This window comes from Athene cunicularia (genome assembly GCF_003259725.1).
Source record: "Athene cunicularia isolate RWA chromosome 10 unlocalized genomic scaffold, athCun1 chr10_part1, whole genome shotgun sequence".
In the NCBI taxonomy this organism is placed as follows: domain Eukaryota; kingdom Metazoa; phylum Chordata; class Aves; order Strigiformes; family Strigidae; genus Athene; species Athene cunicularia.
This window is the reverse complement of record NW_020799112.1, coordinates 6,364,126-6,383,412: the sequence shown is the minus strand read 5'-3', so window position 1 is coordinate 6,383,412 and position 19,287 is coordinate 6,364,126. Positions and strand designations below refer to the sequence as shown.

Sequence of the window (19,287 nt, the reverse complement as noted above, 5' to 3'; positions counted from 1 at the left end):
ATTTGTGTTTATATACAGATACACAGAACTGTTGATTTTTTCAGGCAAATGTATTCATACAGCATAAGCTACTGGCTGAAAAGAGTGGGTAGATATACAGGCAGGGCCGCGATCTATCAGAACGGTGCAATTACCTATACTCCTGGCAAAAAGAATGATAACAACTTGCTATTTTTAAGAAAAAGGATTGAGAAATTGTGCTTTTCCAAATGAAGGAACAATGCATCTTCTCACCTCAAGTGAGAATAAAAGAGACATAAGGCTTGGAAGGAATCCTATAAAACAGGGAAATTAGTAGTGGCAGCAACTTCTATTATCTAATGCATTGTTTAGTAACACATCTTTTTTTCAGGAAGAAAGGTGATGAATCGCCTCTTGCTAGTATTGTTACCAGACTGATAGCTATAGAAATTTTCTGTTGTCAGATTTGAAAAGCAGAATGCTCTTAGCACTGACCACATTCAGGTTACCTGTAGGGTTTCCGCAGTGCTGGACAGACAATTAAGAATACACGCTTGGGGGCTGTTTCCCCCCCTTCAGAGATATTGTCATGTCTACAGTACTAGTCTGCAGCTCCCTAAGGGAGGGAAACTGGCCGAGTATTAAAAAAGGATGTAATAACACTTAAACAGCATGTGAGATAGTTTAATGTGTAGCAGAAACATTTAATAAAGCTTGCTGAAAGATTGGTTTTGCCACCTGTGAAGGAACAGAGAAGTAGCACTGCATCAGTTACCACCATAGTCACATGGGTAGAAATGCAGTACTATCATGACGTATTTAAAGGAGTGTCAGTATGGAATTAATTTTAACATTTTATTGCTCTACAGAATTTATAGGTCATTAAATCCTCAAGGTTAGAAAGTTGAAAACAGATTTTTTTAAAACGCAAAAAAACATAGTTTCTCACAAAACAAAACAGCATTAAAAAAATCTGAATGTTTATGTAGATCATAAAAACAGAAACCAATAGCACAATTTTTATCCTGTGTGAATTTCTTAGATCCTGGAAGATGTAATTTTTTTTCGCATTAAAAAAATAATTTTAGTTGGGTTTTTTTTCAGACAAATACCATTATTAACTGGTGAAAGTCCAGGACATCCCAGCTTTCTACTTAAGAAGTCACAAAATTTTGGGTAAAATTTGTGTAACTCAGATTGGTGAAGTAGTTTGACAGTTCTACTAACACCAAAATATTTACCAGGCTTGCAAGATTTTAGTTCTTTTCCACCCTCAGCAAAGCTAGTGAAGCATCTCTTTCTCTCTCTCTCCTAAAAGAACCAGATGAGCTTAATTTGCTCCAAACTTGTATTTGTCAATTATAAGTCAGAGCTGCCACGTTTTCCCCAGGTTTCCTTTTCACTCATATAGAGTGAAAGAAATGTGTGTTTGCACTGTTGTTGATTCAACACTACAGCACAGATATGAGGCCTGATGCCTTCTGAGCCTGACTGTGCCTTCCAGTAACCAGTGCTCAGCCCCAACCAGCTGTAAGAGCAGGAGAGGTGGGAGGGTCTCTGGATGGCTGCAAAAACACGTCTCCTCTGGGAGAGTTCCATCATTAGGTAACTTCAGTAATATTCAGGGACTGAACCTTTTAAATGAAAACATTTCTTACCCTGTTTTCCCCGTGTTTTCCTTCTCCATTCCTGCCCTTTTAAACAGGTAATTACGAGTTCCCAGCAGAATGTGAGTACCTCTAGAAAGCGACTTCAGGAAGATCTTCATCTTCAGAGCTGTGGTGCTCTGAGCTCTCCAGTTGCCTTCTCACGTAGGTCCCATATCACTCGCAGTTTAGAGCGGGACAGGCCACACAGCTTAATCGGAGTTTGCCGGGAGACCATCCTTTGATAATATCCACAGGTATGTGATTCCAGCACAGAGAATTAAGGAAGAAACTGGGACTGGAAGAAGTACAAGTAGTGGATGACTTAAAAAGGAAATAGTGTCTTCCTTTGGAATTCCACTTTTTTCCAACTGCAGGAGGAGAACACCTGTTTTTCTGAATGTAACTTTCAGCCCTGATTTTTGCAAAATTTTAACTGATTTATTAGTAAAGTCATAACAAATGTTTTCCCAACCAGAAATGCGTTTATTTCACTGTACTTACAGAAACGCTACTGATGCTGCGGAGCATTTCATGAAAACCATTACAGAACCGCCAGAGACCGGCTGTACAACTTAAAAGTTGTATTTATTAAATGTACCTCAAAGTGTTTTAACTATGATCAGTGTTTTAATAAAAAGTATTTCTGGACTTTGTTTTTTCTACAGCTGATTTGGATAGGAATGTAAAGGTGATTCATACACACATACAGTGCTGTTTCTAATTCATTCTTCCAGTGTATTTCATGCCAGGCTAACTGATCTGTCCTATAAAAACTGCTCCCCCTCCCCCCCAGTATGCTGCCCTTTTAAATTATAGTAACGGCTGCAGTGTGGTTTCTTTTTGCTTTGTTCTGAATGCTCATGAGTTTATTGATGGAGTAGCGTATGCTATTGAGAACTGATGTTTAAGTACTCTGCAAATTGTGACCAAAGGATGCATTAAGGAAGAAGCCTTTGAAATTCTGCATTTCCAAAAAGCATATTTCACTCCAGTTATTAGTTTTGACAGTTGTGTTACTGAAACATGTCCTTGTGGTTCTGCTGCATTTATGATTTAACATGGATCTTAAAACAAAAAAAAAAAAATCAAAAAGTTAATATTATGACACTACTTTGATTACCAGCATAAACACAGGTCTGCCAGCAACGTCCTCCAGTGCAAGCTTCATCTTGTCTCTCAGAGGAAATTGGAAAAGTCTTAAACAAAAGGTTCTCATAAAGAACCTACCCCAGGTTGCCGTTTCAGGGTTTTAATTTTTTTGCAGCAGTGCTTGTCAGTAGCGTTAGTTTCCATTTGAGGTTTAATCATATACTGGTTTCATTTGTGTCATTCTGAGCTGGGCAGACATCCTGTGAAAAGGTCACAAAGGAATGTAGCTGAAGATGGGTAGTTTAAGTTTTACAGAATCATCCATTTTAATGTATTTTAATTATAGCATGCTTCTGTATTGATGTGACGTTACAGTGACATCCAGTGGCAACACAGTAGGTTAATGGAAAGCATCTATTCTCAAGATAATAATGATACACAAATTCCTAATTCAAGAGATTAATTTCTTTTTTAAAAAATAATTGTGACCTTTGCAACTGCACTTAGATGAAGAATTAAATGATCTTCTACTTGGATCTTTTTATTAGTAGACAAAAACAAAATAAGCGAGCTTCCTTTATTATTTCAGATTTATTAGTGATAATAGGTTAATTCTTTCCTAAGGTCAGTTGCATGCAACACACTACTCCTTGAAGTACAGTCATCTAAAGCTCTTTAGTTACTGCATGGTAAGGCTTCTTAAGTCACAGTGTATTTTCTTCAAGGCCTTGGCCAAAAAAAAAAAATCTAGATGAAAAGTTACACCAATTAACATTTATGTCATAAGGAATACAACTTTACTACTATTTTTTTTTATCTACACACATTCTAATACTGCTGATGGTGCTAGATTATTTGTCAAAACAATTTACATTCAGAACACATTGCCTTAGGAATAAGAATGCTTTATAAAAGACAGAAACAGGTAAGCATGGCTTTCCCATTTTGAGCTAATATAAACAAAAAGGTAATATGCAAAAATTAAAGAAAAAAACCCCCAGCCCAACACATACATTACACAACCTGTGCAATAAGTTATCAATGAAATAACTCTGTTAAATCATAAAAATCACAAGCATTAAAAATAAATATGTATCTAAATAAATATTTTGATTTTAATCTTGTGGCAATTATTCTTTATTTAGCATATGAAACACTTGTTACATGTTTATGTTCACACCTTGCCAAACAGGTTACACTTGTCATAACAATACCAAGTACTACAGTGGTTTTCTTTACATTAGAATCTAAAAGTTTTAACTGCACACATTCCTTTCCACTGAAATACCATCTATTCGGCACCAATTTTAAAATTATGCAAAGCCATCATTATGGGACCACTTTATGGGACTGGGATTTTTTTTTAACTTGAACCAGCCATAACTTTCTCTAATTGCTTCTCTGCCATTGCCTGCAGTCTCATTCATCAAATATTCACATTCACCGTGTTATCAAACAAGACAGACATACATACATCACTCCACATAAAGGTTACAAATAAATATGTTTTAAGTTTTATGAGAAAAGAGTTTAGAAGATGTTGCAAAATACTTAAATGTTTTACAAAGATTTTTGTCAGTGATTATTGTCCTTGACCATCCTTCTCATCACTTTTTGGCAAAGAAATAAAAAGGAAGGAGAGAAAAGGCAGAGACACCTGTCTGCTCCTTGTTTCGGAGTCCTCAGGTCAGCTTCAAAGCCTTCCATTCATACAAAATACAAAATCTCTTCAGCTATGAGGGCTTCAGCTTTGATGGAATCATTTCATTGTTTTGCTGCAAGAGTCGCATGCTAGATGTATAGGGGTGTCTCCTGCCCTGTTAGAAGTCTGAACATGGCGGCTGGCATAGTCTTCATGTGAATCTGTCAATAGATTTACACAGAAATTATCAGCATTGTTACCAGTTTAAAATAATCCATAAGGCCCAGTCTGCCTTTCCCTGGGGTGTAAGTGCCTTTATTTTCCTGGTTTCTATAGATGCGAACGTTACCAAAGTTTTGAGTTCAGAGTTCTCTGGTTGGAACAAGACTCTTTGCTATCTTGTGCTTTTTTTGTTTAGGTTTTGGGGTTTTTTTTAAATGATGACAGGATGCAACATCATACAGCTTAAAAAGACACGTAAGCATTTTCTATTATACCCTACTCGAATTACAGCCCTTAAAAAAGAAGCAGCACAAACCTCTCTGAAAATTCATTCTGCTGTTCTGGTATTAACTGAACTTAGATTTTTCTTCTGTCTTGCCTCCCTGTGGGAATGTAATTTCGTACATATTCTCTCCTAATTGGAGTATGATTCTCTGAACACAAAACTTAGGCTTTATCACCTGGTATTTAAATGCTAGTCAAGAGTTTGGTGAAACAGGTTTTCTCATGGTATTTAAGTTCTTTCTACAAGGAGTACTGTGATGTCAGAGAGATTTTACAGACTAACAGGATTAAAGGCATCAGGTAAGCAGAGTTGTATTAGAACTGTAGTAACAGCTGTAGTACCTATCAGACAATGCAAAAGGAAGGAAGGTAAACTTTACTAACTGATAATACAGACCCTCACCAGCCATATGCTGCCTTGATATCTTGGTCTCTTCATACTGAAAAAAAAAGTTTCATATGCCTCTCATATGTTTATTAAGATGTTACACAGCAAAGAGGTACCATAGAGGCATGGAGGTTCTATTGAAATCTACAGCTTTGTTCATGCCAACATGCACGTGCTCTGTATTATTTTTCAAGTATTATTTTTCACAGGAAAACAAGTTATCCTTGATTTTTGGCAAAGAAAGTAGAGGAAGATCTGGCCTGGGTTGTGTATGATACTTTAACTAAATTTAGAAGGGATTTTAATAAAATGGAGGATGTTATTCATTCAGTGCTGATTTCTCTAAAAGTACCAGAGAGAGATGTCTTAACTTATTCCCAAGGTAAGTTAGAAACGTTCAGTGGAAATAAAATTTTTAAAATCCATATCAATTTCAATCCCTCAGCCCTTTGAATATTAATTTATATCTATGGCAGATGCTGTAGTGATAAACTAAGAGACATTTCATAGTTAACATGTTTGAACAATTTCTTCTCTTAATTGATCGGTTTCATTCAAACATGAAGGTCCAGAATCATGCCAGGAATTCTTGAAAATGAGTGTCAAAGTCCAGTGAGTGTGCATCTAATAGATAAAAAAATGTTCTGTTAATTGTTTGTTATTAGTGCTCAACTCTAAATTACTGAGGTGGTGGTTTCAGTACTGTGTTAAGACATTCTTTTCAACTGAAACATGTATTTTTTCAACAGTTTTAATTCCTTGATAATGTATTTCATTGTTTTCTTACCTCTCCCACTGAATTAGACAATGCTTGTACTATCTTCTCATGAGCAGTAGCAACAACACTTTGTCCATTGATCTCAATAATACGATGTCCTACTCTTACCCCTCCCCTCTCAGCTATTCCACCTCGCATCAAGCTGCAAATCTGCCAAGAGAAAGCAAAGTTTATTAATGTTTAGAAATGTCATAATGTAGCAGGTACTAGAATTTAATACATAATAAGTGGTGACATTGTAAGGATTCCATAAGATACTTGTGAAAGTATTAATTAAGCGATACTGTGACTTTTTAAATGTTGTTTTGGGTCTTTTTCAAAATTTCTGCAAATCAAAATTTTTATATATATTGAAGTATGACAACGTTTCCTGTGCCTCTGCAGGTTGGAAAAGGGCACTCTGCTCTCCAGAGCCACTACTTTTCTCCATGTTTTACAGTGCTGCTGGCCATAGGGAGTTTAGGATGAAGACAGCAAGTCAGGCCACTGTTTCACGTGGCAGCTGTAGGTACCTGTAAAGGACTAGGCACAAGTTTTGACTTTTATGCCTCCTACAATAGAGGAGTAAATCTACAAGAAGTTACATTCACTGTATCAGCATCTGCTGGGACTTAAAAAGTATTCCAAGGTAGCAACATGCATGGTGTACAGGCAGAAAAAAATCTCAATCCAGTATGGAGAATTTAAAAGAATGTTTCTTCCTCAGCCACAGTATCTGTGCTGTGACAGGGCCCTCCCTAACAGCTGTATATTAGAAGAAATGGTTGGTAAATTACCTCAGAAGACTAAACTCATGCAGCACATAGGGCAGTTAATGTATAGCTTCAGTCTCTGTAACTGAGCAGGGTTTAGCAGAGCTGAGATTTACCTTCTGTTTACTGAGAAAAACCTGTTCTCGGAGGAAAAGAAATGAGTGCTAGAGCATCCAGTGATGGCTCTTCCTGCAGTTACTGTCAATGGTTAAAATCATATGCCAAGAATTATTACTTGCTGAGATCTGGTAATTTGCTCAGAGCTAAATAAAAGTATGGTAAGATGTGGCTTGTGTCCCAGTGAGTTTGTAATCTAATTCAGAAACAGCATGTGGGGGAGATGGCTGAGCTGGCGTATACTGAAGGTGAAACGTTGTCTGTGGTTGACCAGAATCTTTTCTGTATGACTGACGCTAGCAGTTCCCTTTAAATTCCTCTTCACAAATAACAGTGCTATAAAAAATGAAATCCCTTCTTACTTGAAGTTCAGTTTGTCTGATACAGGGAGTGAAAAAATATAGTAGTTGTTTATAAAAGGCTTTTCTCAGCCTTAGGAAAAGAAACCTTTCTCCTGCAGTGTGACATCTTCCACCGCGTTATCATTAGTGGCTGAGTTTCACCTACTGTGTTGCATAGTATTTCTCATGGACTTTTGTGGATAGAGGCACCATCAGGACCCTCCACAGAATTGTGTCTTGAATTTCAGTCACATACAATGTATTGTTTTGCAGTTAGTCTACCTTCTAAATATAGCTGACAAGATAAGCTGTACTACATAGATCTTCTCTTTTATAGAAAGCTGCTCAGTTCAAACTCACTGTTACAGTAAGTTTGCTCCTTGTTGTTGGGGATTGCATGCAGTAATCTGAAAGGACAAAAAAGCAAAACGTTCCAAAAGAAACCCTGTAAGTGTATTTTTCACAGTCTAAAAGGAAATGTAGAGGCAGCAGAGCCAGCAGAAGTAAAAGCTTTCAGAGCAAATGGAAATGTGACCTCTCGCCCCACTGCCATAATGGAAAAGATAATGGCTTGCATATCTATCCAGAGCACCTTTCATTGTACGGCTCTCAAAGCACTTTTAATACCATCAGTGAATTTCTTCTTTCTAACAGCCTCAGACATAGGAAGCGGTGTCTTATTTTCATTCAAGAATGTGATCCCTCTCCAGGGAAGGGAGTCAGCTTCCTTTTTTGTGAGCATTAACTATTTTAATGAGGAAGAAAGAGAAACAGACACAGAGCCCGAGTGGCTCTGCCTAGCCTCACAGATCCTGTTAAACTAGAGACAGAGTGCAGATGTAAAGAAATATATGTACTTAAAGCACACATGTACATGGCTCCTATATTTGCAAGTGGCTGACTCAAAGCAGCCTTAAGACTTTTGTCTCCAGCCAGTGGAACTATGGCAGATTAGGCTAGCAAGTTTAAGATGAGAAGTACCACTAAGTAAATATGATTTTACTCAGCCAAGATTGTTGAGCCTGCTATATTTGTTGGACATGAACAGCTGTAATATTAAATAAAGCATGTTGGATCTGGATCTTCATCTAAGCAAGAGCCTATACTCTATTTAGTGTGTAAACTGAAGAAAAAAAAAGGAAAAATAAAAGGTGTAAAGCATATCGCTTCATTCCATTCAGCTGTTACAGATTCTGCAATGTCCTAGACAAGCTGCAGTACCTCAGATGTGAAACTTCAGTAGCTTCACAGTTTTACTGCAGCTGCCCATTGTGTAGCAAAATATTACAGACAGAACAGTGCAAGGCAAATTAGCTATTTATTCCATGTAAATGTCTTAAATATAACCTATTAAACCTGTTATCTCATTCCTATATTAGTCTATTTAAACCCTATATATTTTTTCCCCAGACAGGTTAAATAAATATAAACAAAGGCAGGGAAGGAGGAATAAACTGTCCTGTCTGTTAAATTTCACCTAGTTTTACTGTAGTTTTAGATAGAATTGTGCTAGGCTAGGGATGGGGTACATACACTTCTCAGGCAAAGTGTCTGAGCTCTGAGATCTAGACTGAGAAGTGGTGTATTAGCAGCAGTAAAATTATAACTGGTAATACACAGATTTTTCATAATATAAGGAACAAGATAATGATGTGATATGAGAGGACCACTTGTATTTAAATACCATCATTTTAAAAGAAGTTTAACATGATAATTTTCAGGAGATGGCTGATAGGACACTTATGTTCACCTCCCTATTACACATTCATACTTGTTTCACAGGTATGCACAATATTTCCTTTTTTTTCTTAATGTTTCACAGTTCAAATGTTAGATTCCTTTTGTAAATATGCAATAAAACTACAGCAGTAGCTTTCAAGAGCCATGAAGAATATTTGCAACATTAATGCAAGAAGAATTTTGCAAAATTAACACTCTGATTTATGCTGTTGTGCTGTTCCCTGACTAAAGTAGCGGTCTATGAAACTCCAGGCTTTGCATTAATTAAATTACACATAATACATAAAGAAAGCAGTTACCTGCAACAGCCCAGTCTCTGCATCTTCCTGATACCCTATGCAAGCAATACCCAGCTGAGATAGTACTTTTGTATGTCCAGGTTGTTTATGGGCTATTCAGTAATACAATAGCCGTACATCCTGCACAGATGAGATAGGCAGGGTGAAAAGGAACCATGGTGAAACTGCTATCAGAAGAGGCACAGAAATAAGCACCAGCTGCAGGCATAGTGAGGTAATGGTATAGCAGTAGGAGACATTTAATTATACCTGTTCTGGCAAGCTCTTTATTTTTTCACTGTGCTAACGCTGAGCCAACAAAGAATAAGGATTTTATTTCTGAATCCTGTCATAATTTGTAACAATTGCTGGCAATTACAAAACCACTTTTTAAAAGTTCAGTGTCAAACTACCAGAGAGAGGTACATTGCAGAGTCATATTTTCAGATGTTAAGTGAAGAGAGTTTATCTGAGGAAGGACTTACAGGCCCAGAAGCTTATCTGTATAGCAGCCTAACAAAAGATTAGTTAATGTCTCCTTTTTATCTGTTTGCTTTCATATGCAAACACAGACTCTTCATAAATGAAATGTATTACATTTTGTTATCTGAGAAGGATTTTTATGCTGAATTTGGTAAAATTTATACAGGATGTCATCTAAATGTTGCTCATTTAACTGGAATAAATGATAACCATCCAGTGTGGTGAATATGACAAATGACCAGTAGATGGAGCGAGCATGCTATGGACGAAATCGACCACAGCCTGAAGAATTTACTAAACTAAGACTTCAATTTTGCAGGGGATGATGAGCTGGGACAAGATGAATAGATTGTCTCACAGACTCCATAACTGCCTCTGTCCATGTGAAGACACTTCTAATCCACCTTGGACTGATTCTTTCCCCCCACTAATACTGTGACAGGCCTCCTAAAAGTTACTTGATAAACACACTATAGTATTGCTTATCACTGCACCAGCTGAACATACTAGATTTACAAAGGACAGCAATTAGGAAATGAATCAATGCTTCATATAGTGTTATATGCTGTTCTCAGCACCCTCTGCGAGATCTTGTAAAACCAGATCACATCCCTTTCATCGTTTTTATACCAAGACTTGGGATTTGCTAACACAGACTGAACTACCAACAATAACCATACTCACTTAACATACATGTACACATAGATGAAAGGGGATTGCGCATAGGCAAAGGAGGACAGAAATACACCACACACCTGATTTTTCTGTCTTTTTTTACAGACCTCTCTACTCAAGTGTCAGAGCATTAATCCCAAACGTGACAAATACTTTAAACCTCTGCTTCTAAAGGATGTCAACCTGGGGTAGGTATCACTTCAGAGTTCTTCCAGCTGGACCAAGGCTTGCAGCAGTGTTCTTTATACCAGTCTCTGCTGTGACCACAATGTGATAAGTGATCTTAGGTAGGAACACTTAAAACTTGCAAACAATAATAACAGAGATGGCTAGCAGAGCTGAAAATCCACTAATGAGTTTGCTAAAGCACACTAAGACCCATAAACCATATCCTGCAGTTGTCTGCTACTCTTCCAAGGCTGGCAAAGAGAAATCTGGCAACTTCAGTCGAGTTTCACAGAACAGGGGGCCAAAGCCCACAGGCCTTTGTGATGTGGTCTTCTGTGTGAGCAGCCTGACTATTTTTTTTTCCTAGACTGGAAGAAGAGGTGATGATGATGGTCCTGCACTACAGACAGTCCCTAATGCTAGTATCAGCCCCTAGAAAGGCCAGGTGACTACCTAAGCTAGTTTTATCAGGATTTTGCTTTGGAAAGGTATCAGAGAATGGCTTGGGAAGGAAGGACTACGAGAGGAGGACCCTGAGCTGCACTGGGTAAGTGTTACCTGACACATTCATTCTCCTGTTTGCTGCTTTTATTACAGGAAAACTGCAGCATGCAGAGAAGGTTACCTGGGCCACAACCTGTACAATTTCTTGTAGTGAGAAGTGTTTAGTTTTGATCAGAGGAGGTCACAATTACATTCCCCTGCCCACTACCATGTGATGCAAATAAATTATGCACAGTAGAAGAAAAATTAAGTATCTTGGTATGTGTGTGCTGAAATTTAAAAAAAGAGAAACAGGATCAGAGCTAAGATAAAAATGTTAGAATTGTAAAAACCTGCTTCAGCATAACTGGTTTCCTTGCAATTCTGGCACACTGATGATAGAATGTACATGATTTAGCTGATCTAGATATTGCACCAAACAATCTGTACTGTAAATCTGTGGCTGCATTATGTACGAAGATCTCTTCTTAAGAACAGCAGTACTTGTTCTCCTGGTGATGTCCATTTGCATTATATTATTCAGAGATGTGATTATAAGGTTTTGATTAATTAAGGGATCACAATACAGAAAGTGAGCTCATGTGCAAGGATTTTTTCAGTACTTCAGTATGTTTCTTGAAAGAAAAGAAAACGTAAAAAACCCAACCAAACAAAAACACCAACCTGAAACGATCACCGAACACAGAAACTTACAATTCCATTCTGTACACTGAAGCCCAGCTGGTATTTTAAGTCTGGCCGTTTTATGAGGACAGTAGTAACAGGAGGACAGCTGACAATGTTCAGTTTGACTTGTGTCTGATTCTTGAGACCCTGTAAGATATTCCAACAGTTAGTATTTCTGAAATGGATCTTAATTTGCTCTTTTATTAGTGGTTTTCTACATGCAAGAGCATAAAGCAGCTGATTTGAGAAGTAACAGCTGGAGTTAATAGAAATCTGTTGTTAACCTAGAGATACATTTCTCTGTTTCATTTATTTCCTAAGCTATTTGGCCAAAGAAAACATATTGGAACGTTGCCTTTAATTACTATAGAAACTTTAAGAAAGTTTTCAGGAAAACCCAAAGCTGACTCCTGCTTGCCTTTTACCAGCATCTGACTAATTAACCTCGTGCTGCCGCTGCTCTTGGTAAATCTGCAAGATTAGATTTAGTCTCAGTGATTAAAGATAATGCATTTTGAGATTCCATCGTGTCTGGGGAATCTTCATTATAGTCACTAGTAGGTTTTAGTCCTCAGATTTTAATTTGGAGGCTGTGGGGAAGCCTGACACTTTGAAGTTAGCTAAGTGACTTAATTTAGGCTAGTTTTTCACACCTGGCCTTGTTTATTATAGTATAGTAACCAGTCAAATTGCTCAGCCCTAAATTTCTGTACATTATAAGCTCTGAATATCTGTTTCTGATTCTACTTTTTGTTAATGACAGATTACTTTTTTTTTTTTTTTTCCCAGTGATATGGAAAATTGTATCTGCTGGAAATCTACAGGGCCACTTGCCTGATTATTACATCTCTGCTGCCTTACAGTCTACAGCATATAGTTGTAAATTTGGGGTACCTTTATGATCCCTTGGCACGTTGCAAGAGGTAGGCCAACTAAACTGGTCCCATTAATGGACATAATTTGGTCTCCAATGCTTAGTTTTCCTGAACGGGCTGCAGGGCCTCCATTCATCATGTTAGCCAGGATAACGGTGGGTAGAATGGATCCCCATCCAGATTCCACAATCACTACCCCAAGAATTTCTCCCTTTTGTTTTTCTAGCTGGAGCTGCAATTAAAAAGGAAAAAAAAAAAAAAACCCCACACATTTTTTGCTTTGATTCATCTAAATTTGAGCACTAGCATCTCAGTTGTTCTGAATAACACTTATAAATTACAAAAATAATAGTATTCTTTGCTATTAGGTAGTAGCATGACTTCAAAAATACTGTTAAAACCGTATAACACGTACCTATTTCTTTTCAGAGGTATCCTCCACTTGTTTGTTGAAGGTCATATAGGTCCTTATAGTAAGCAAAAAACTAACACATGGGTTAACTCTACAGAAAGTGGTGGAAGGGAATACCAAATGAATGCCAAGTTTTTGTCCTTTGTGGAACCTATCAGCTAGGGATGACTGTAACATTTTGTGGTTAGGGCAATGCCTGGGACAGAGGCTGGAGTTCAGCTCTACTTCTGCCATCACTGTCCAGGTTGTCTCTTGGTCTCAGGGTTTGTCCATCGTTATTTTCAGGCAAGGATCTCTCCATTATTGTTGTTATTATTAACATTAATGAATATACTTGTGCCTAGCATGTTAATCTAAGATCCCTGATGTGCTGATATACATGATGTCTGCTCCTCACATACGGTGATGTTAACTGTTCAGTAACCATAGCATATCTAACTTTCACAGAAGAGGAGTAAGAGTTTAGGTAGAGAACTCACTCCCAAAGTACTGGGAATTATTTCTTTCATATGTAAAGAAGAGGGACACCCATACTTATGGGAATCATGAAGTATTTTGTCGTGCTTATATGCACATGAAAACACTTTATTGATACCTAGTGGCTGCAACATAAAAACCTACACATCAAATCATAACCTTTCTACCTGTAGGTATAGGTGAAAAATGTTCTCTTCCCAGGAACACATATACTGTACAAAAGAACCTGTAATGCTAGAAGAAATTAATATAAGTAGGAAAGCTGTGATTGAAGGATTAAGCAATTTGCAGTTCATTTCAGAATAAAATTGCTTTCAGACTCAGCATAGAAACTGTGACCTTTGGAACATGGGCCAAATCCTTATCACACTGCAGCAATAAAGCAGAAATAAAGCAACAGAGGAGAATCTGGGTACAACTGCACTCATCACATTCTGATTTGGAATTTCCAGTATTACAGTGACTTTTGTATGAAATGTAAAATGTGAAATATATGGCTGTTCTACAGAAAGAATATGTTACATCCAAAATCAAATTTGGGGCGTTAAGGAAAATTCTTGCCTTTTCAGGCATTATGAGTGTGAAACTGCATTTCATATGTCAGTTTTGATGGTGTTCTAATGGGGGAAGAGAAATTGGCCTGCCCGGTGCCCTAGAATCATGGACTCATGGTCCTTGCATCTATTAAGTAAGAAATCACTTACTACGTGCATTAAAATGGATTGTCATCTCTATTTCTGTATCAATACATTGGTAAAACAAAAACACCTCACATTGTGTAATGTGAATAGCACAGAGTTTATCTATGTCAGATGTAAATGTACTTTATTACTGGTTTGATCAATGGAAGCATAAAGAAATTAAATGAAGAAATTGTAAAAAATTTATAAAACTGATTTTAGTAACACAGTATTAATGAAGCAACACATCTTGTGATGTAAAGTCATCCTTAAATCCTTAAAATGCTGATACTTCCATGAGAACTACATTCCTCTGAAAAAAATGGATCAATCTGAAATGAAATTCCAGAACTAGTTTACCTCTTTGCAGTTTTCTGAATTGGAAAAGTGTATGAGATCATCATTGTACATCTCTTGGGTATTGATGATATCACTGTACTCTTTCTGACTGAGATCCTCTGGGTTAATTCCATTGGCTCTTAAAAACTCCTGGTAAGCCACACTGAAGGCCTGACCAATTGATTGAGCTATCAGCTGTGCCTAGAATGTAGAACAAAACACAGCTGAGAGAAAGGACTGATCAACAGTTTACCACTGATACCATAAGAAAACAGAGAGACTGGATTTTAAGAGAGAGTCAAAATAAAGGATTCTGCAAAGTTGCCGCATTAGTATGGCTATAAAGTCACTTTAAGGTCAGTTATACAGAAAGAATCTGTTGCATCCAAAATCAGTTTGCAATCACCATTTAAAAACCCTACTGATCTCCTTTCATCAGTACGTTGCAGTAGCAAGCAGCCATATGCTATCTAGGTACTCGTTCCAATAAACACTGGAGAGTACTGGCTTTGTACCAGTATGGAACAGAGCTTACAGAAGAGGCTGTCACAAACCTTACTTCTGATCACAGTATATTTGCAGGAGTGATGAGAGACCGGACACTCTGCGTGCACATGCCTTCACAGACATGGGTGCATTGACGATTTTAGTTGTGTCCACCTGCTGCTTCTCCACCTTGATTTTATAGGACTGAAAAGACTGCTTCAGCAAAACCATCTGCTCTCCTATTAATGCCATGATACCTGTCTCATATTCCTAGCAGAATAGTAATAGTCCTGCTTACCCATCGCACATCTCTAACAGTTATTCCCATTAACACCTTCTAGCCACGTCAGCAATGCTCTCAAGAATGCAGAGAGGGCCATGATTATACCTTGTTAATGTTAAGAAGAACTCTTCAAAATCCTCTGTGTCTTTATTAATTTTTGAAGCACTTATCTGTGCAAGCCTTTTGCTACAGTCTGCAATAAGAGATGCCTTCCCATTACAGTGGGCTGTACAATGAATACTATTAATGAAACATGACAGTGACTGGTATTTGGATGTGTCAAATATATACACAATAGAAAAAAATCTACAGAAACCCACGATGCTGATAATACTAACAATTTTGCACAGCAGAAGTCAAAGAATTACTGGACCACCATAAAATTCACTGTCTTGTTCCACTAGATGGCAGTGGAACACAGAGAAACAGAGGTAGAGATACGTAAAAGGAATTTGTAATCAACTATTTCTACACTTGAAATGTATTTCATTTTCCTGTTCTGAGTTTACTGCAGCTCACAGGAGAATGCCACATTGAGTTTCGTATATTTGTGGTTTTCAGGTACTGTATTCTGTCATCAGGGGATACAAGTAACTCCCAGTGATCTGAGGAGGAGTTAATTGTATACAACGTAACTCCCTGACATTATTACTAATCACATTTATAAAACTATTCTGGAAATGCAACACACTTTCTTGGACAATTAGGTACATGCTAAATGCATTATGAATGCATAGGTTTTCTGGACAACATTGTAAATCTAAATCTTCTTGCAGTCTACCAGATACACAGTGTTTTCTTTGATGCTATTATAAAAGGTGGTTTTCTTATTTCATTTGTGCTGCAGTACACAAAAGCACTGATCTGCTTGACTGGAAAATGATTTTAGAAAAGCAAGGACATAATTAGCCTAGTCAGTCCAAATCATTCCTTCATATTTTAAAACACCTTTTCAAATATTATTGCTATATCAAGAGGTTTGTAGTAGTACAGAAGTAATCAAGAATGTTTTTATATTGTTCCATTATTAAAGTTTATCACCAGTCCTTACTGACTTCTTGTTTTCCATCTCCAGTGCCATTGCTTTCACTGTAGTTAGTTCTTTGCTTCTATTCTCAAAACCAACATGTCTAGATGTCATATTCTATTACTGCTAGTAACTGCCAGTTCTCACATTGCAATTTCATCTATATCTCCAAGTTTTAATGAGTGTTTGAAAGTCTTCAGCATTACGTACCACTTAGAGATGTAATTAAGTTGCTTGAAAACATCACCCCAGCAAAGCAGTAGCAGAGCTGAGATAACTTGGTCTGAGAACAATCCCAGACTAGCACTCTAACCTTTAGACAATGCCATTTCTCTTTCACAGGCTTAATTGCTTTAAAATAATGAAAATGATTGCCTACCTCAAAAAATATGCAACCTGTGAGTTAATGACTGTCTGAACAGAGCAACTCAATTCTTTTTTTAACTGGTATGACAGAAATGATACTTAAAGTTGTTCCTATAGATCGATGGTCAGAAATGTTTAGTGCTGCCTCTTTACTAATACCTGTATCTCAACTGTCAACTTAGAAACAGACAAATATTTTTCTTCTGTTTTGCTAGCTTGGTATTTTTTTCCATAAATGTTTTAGGTAGAAGTCCCCTGGTCTGCCACTTCAGATACAAATACCAATTTCACCACAAAACCAAACCTGAATATCCAGTAGCAGAAAAGCAAGGTTATCTTCCTTTGCCACAAGAGGTAAGAGCATGGCAGGCCAGCACTTTTCACAGGGGTGAAACATGATGCAGCAGAGATATACAGAACTCTTTTGCAACCACTACTTCTGCAATCCTACTTTGAGAACAGTTCCAAGTTCTTTCATCTTTTGGTATTTCTGATGCAAGTGAAAATTAGAATCTAAACTCTGAAGTAGTCGCTCCTTTTTTAAACAGAATTTTAACAAAAAGTGGTTTAAGGCTAATATGGTATTGGATCTCAGAGTATCTTCTAGCATTAAATGACTGAAATTATGCTTTCTGTTGTACAGATGTTCTGAGAGTAGTGAGAGTGAGTTCTTCTTAGCCTTTTACTTAAGAAATGCTAAACTCTTCTGGTTGTGAAGAAAAATTTCTTATAAATACAGAGAACTAAACTTTCTTAGCTCTATTACTTTTATATAAAAATTCTAATTCATAATCTTTGCTAGTGATGAAAAAAAAAAAAAAAGAGAACTGAAAAAAAACATCTGAATGTGTTCTTAAACATCATAGGATCAATTCATATGTTTGAGAGTACATATACCACTACAGGTAAGTAAGCTGTAAGGGAATAAGGTCTGGGTAGAGGGCAACCTTGTGCCAGGCACATCAAGTTGGTAGATGCTCTTAGCAACTTTGCTTCAGTTTGAAAGTGGTCCAGAACGGTTCCAGCCAAGTGTCTGCAGGCCATATGTCTATCATTATGTGCCAACTCACTGGACTAAAGGATCCAATCCAGGATGAATGATCAGTTTGATATCCCATAAATTAATTTTGGCCATAAATGGCCATTGGATTCTAGGCAACTTCATGTAATTACTCACTAAAGCATTTGGGGAAGCATTGTTGAAAGAACACAAATGATTCTGTAACACATGAGACAAACAGTGGACATCTTGGGACTGAGGAGGAGACGTGAATTCATGACATGAATTTGTGGAGAGAGAAAAGAGATATGAATAAGGACAACAACTGGCTAATGTTTCCACAGATTACCTGTAGCTTCAATCAGAAAAAATTACTGACAACAAAAATTGATTCAAGAAATAAGATGTAATTTCAGAGATTCTCTAAATGACATAGGTTGTTTAAATAAATTTAATTCCATTTACTTACATCCTCTGATTCAAAGACATGGCATATCATTTTGTACTGTTTCTTTCCTTCCTGGGCACCAGGTGTTGTTTCAATACAGTCTTGAGAAGCTGATCTTGGCATGCGTCGTCGTGCCATTAAAACCACAATGTTACCTATATCGGCAATATATGAGATTGTGCGCAGTGCATGATCCATCATTGTTTCCTACACAGAGCAAAAAGAAATAAAGTCATTCTTCATGCCTGCTGTTGTTCTACAAATGCTGTATCTTCCCTCTCATTGATGGCCTACTGCTTGAGAATGACAAAACCTACAGACAATGGCCCAGATCTGACATTCCCTACACAGACAATGGGCCTGAACTCCAACTGAAGGCATAGTGGCTGTTTAAGAAATTGGCTTCAATGAAAGCGTTGCCTGAGCAAATGCAACATGGTTGCTACTGTAAAGCAAGAATGAGGATCTATACTAATGTTTTATGGACATTTTCATGCTGTTGGAAAACTTTCTTTCCCTTTAGTATTCATTTTGCTGAATGAAGCAGATGCATTTCACAGTAACAGAACAAGTGTTATGGAAGTCATATCTATATATATGAGAAGATGTTATAATTTCCCAAATTTTTTTTAATTATGACCTATAATAACCATAATATCTAAGGTAACATTTTCTGATACACAACAAAACGATACTTACTTCCTTTGTAAAGAGCTATGAAGGCAGTATGTCACCTCCTCTGTATACAGAATTTTTAATACTGTATTCTGGCTACCTATGTAGATCAGTTTGGAGTGAAATAATCTAGGGACTGGGCTCACCATCAAAATCCTATTCTGGTCAATGTCATTAGGCTGCCAATTTGGTTGTGCTAGAACTCGGCTCCAGAGCTGCTGCTTTTGAGAATGATTTTAAGTGGAAACCTGTCCAAGCTTCATCCTAATGAACATTTCTTACGTAATAACACATGAAGAGTACTAAATATAAAAAGCCTCTATCTCAAATCCCTGAAGCCTGCATCCTTTTAATTACTTTAGCCTTTTAAACTCTTATTTTACTTTCTGCTATTTCTGCTACTTTCAATTGTTTTTCTCACAGGGATATATCATTATTCAGTGGCTTTGATTACATACTGAGTTGCCTTGGACACACAAAA

General features: G+C 37.2%; 2 protein-coding genes across 6 annotated transcripts in view; one reads left to right on the top strand and one right to left on the bottom strand.

Moving 5' to 3' along the window:
- Positions 1 to 12,618, top strand: part of LOC113483781 (protein FAM189A1-like) — a 91,251-nt gene extending 78,633 nt beyond the window's left edge. For 2 of the 4 annotated variants that reach the window (XM_026855625.1, XM_026855623.1), the window contains one exon: positions 1,667 to 2,478. In XM_026855625.1, the coding sequence (XP_026711426.1) occupies positions 1,667 to 1,852 (186 nt within the window). In that variant the 3' untranslated portion in view covers positions 1,853 to 2,478. Of the gene's footprint in view, positions 1 to 1,666; positions 2,479 to 10,935; positions 11,448 to 12,527 lie in introns of those variants that run through there. The other 2 variants (XR_003399089.1, XM_026855624.1) reach the window with 2 other exon arrangements.
- Positions 2,606 to 19,287, bottom strand: part of APBA2 (amyloid beta precursor protein binding family A member 2) — a 90,458-nt gene continuing 73,776 nt past the window's right edge. For both annotated transcript variants that reach the window (XM_026855621.1, XM_026855622.1), the window contains 6 exons: positions 18,153 to 18,338; positions 14,543 to 14,722; positions 12,633 to 12,845; positions 11,766 to 11,885; positions 6,024 to 6,164; positions 2,606 to 4,562 (listed from right to left, as the gene is read on the bottom strand). In XM_026855621.1, the coding sequence (XP_026711422.1) occupies positions 4,491 to 4,562; positions 6,024 to 6,164; positions 11,766 to 11,885; positions 12,633 to 12,845; positions 14,543 to 14,722; positions 18,153 to 18,338 (912 nt within the window). In that variant the 3' untranslated portion in view covers positions 2,606 to 4,490. The remainder of the gene's footprint in view (positions 4,563 to 6,023; positions 6,165 to 11,765; positions 11,886 to 12,632; positions 12,846 to 14,542; positions 14,723 to 18,152; positions 18,339 to 19,287) is intronic.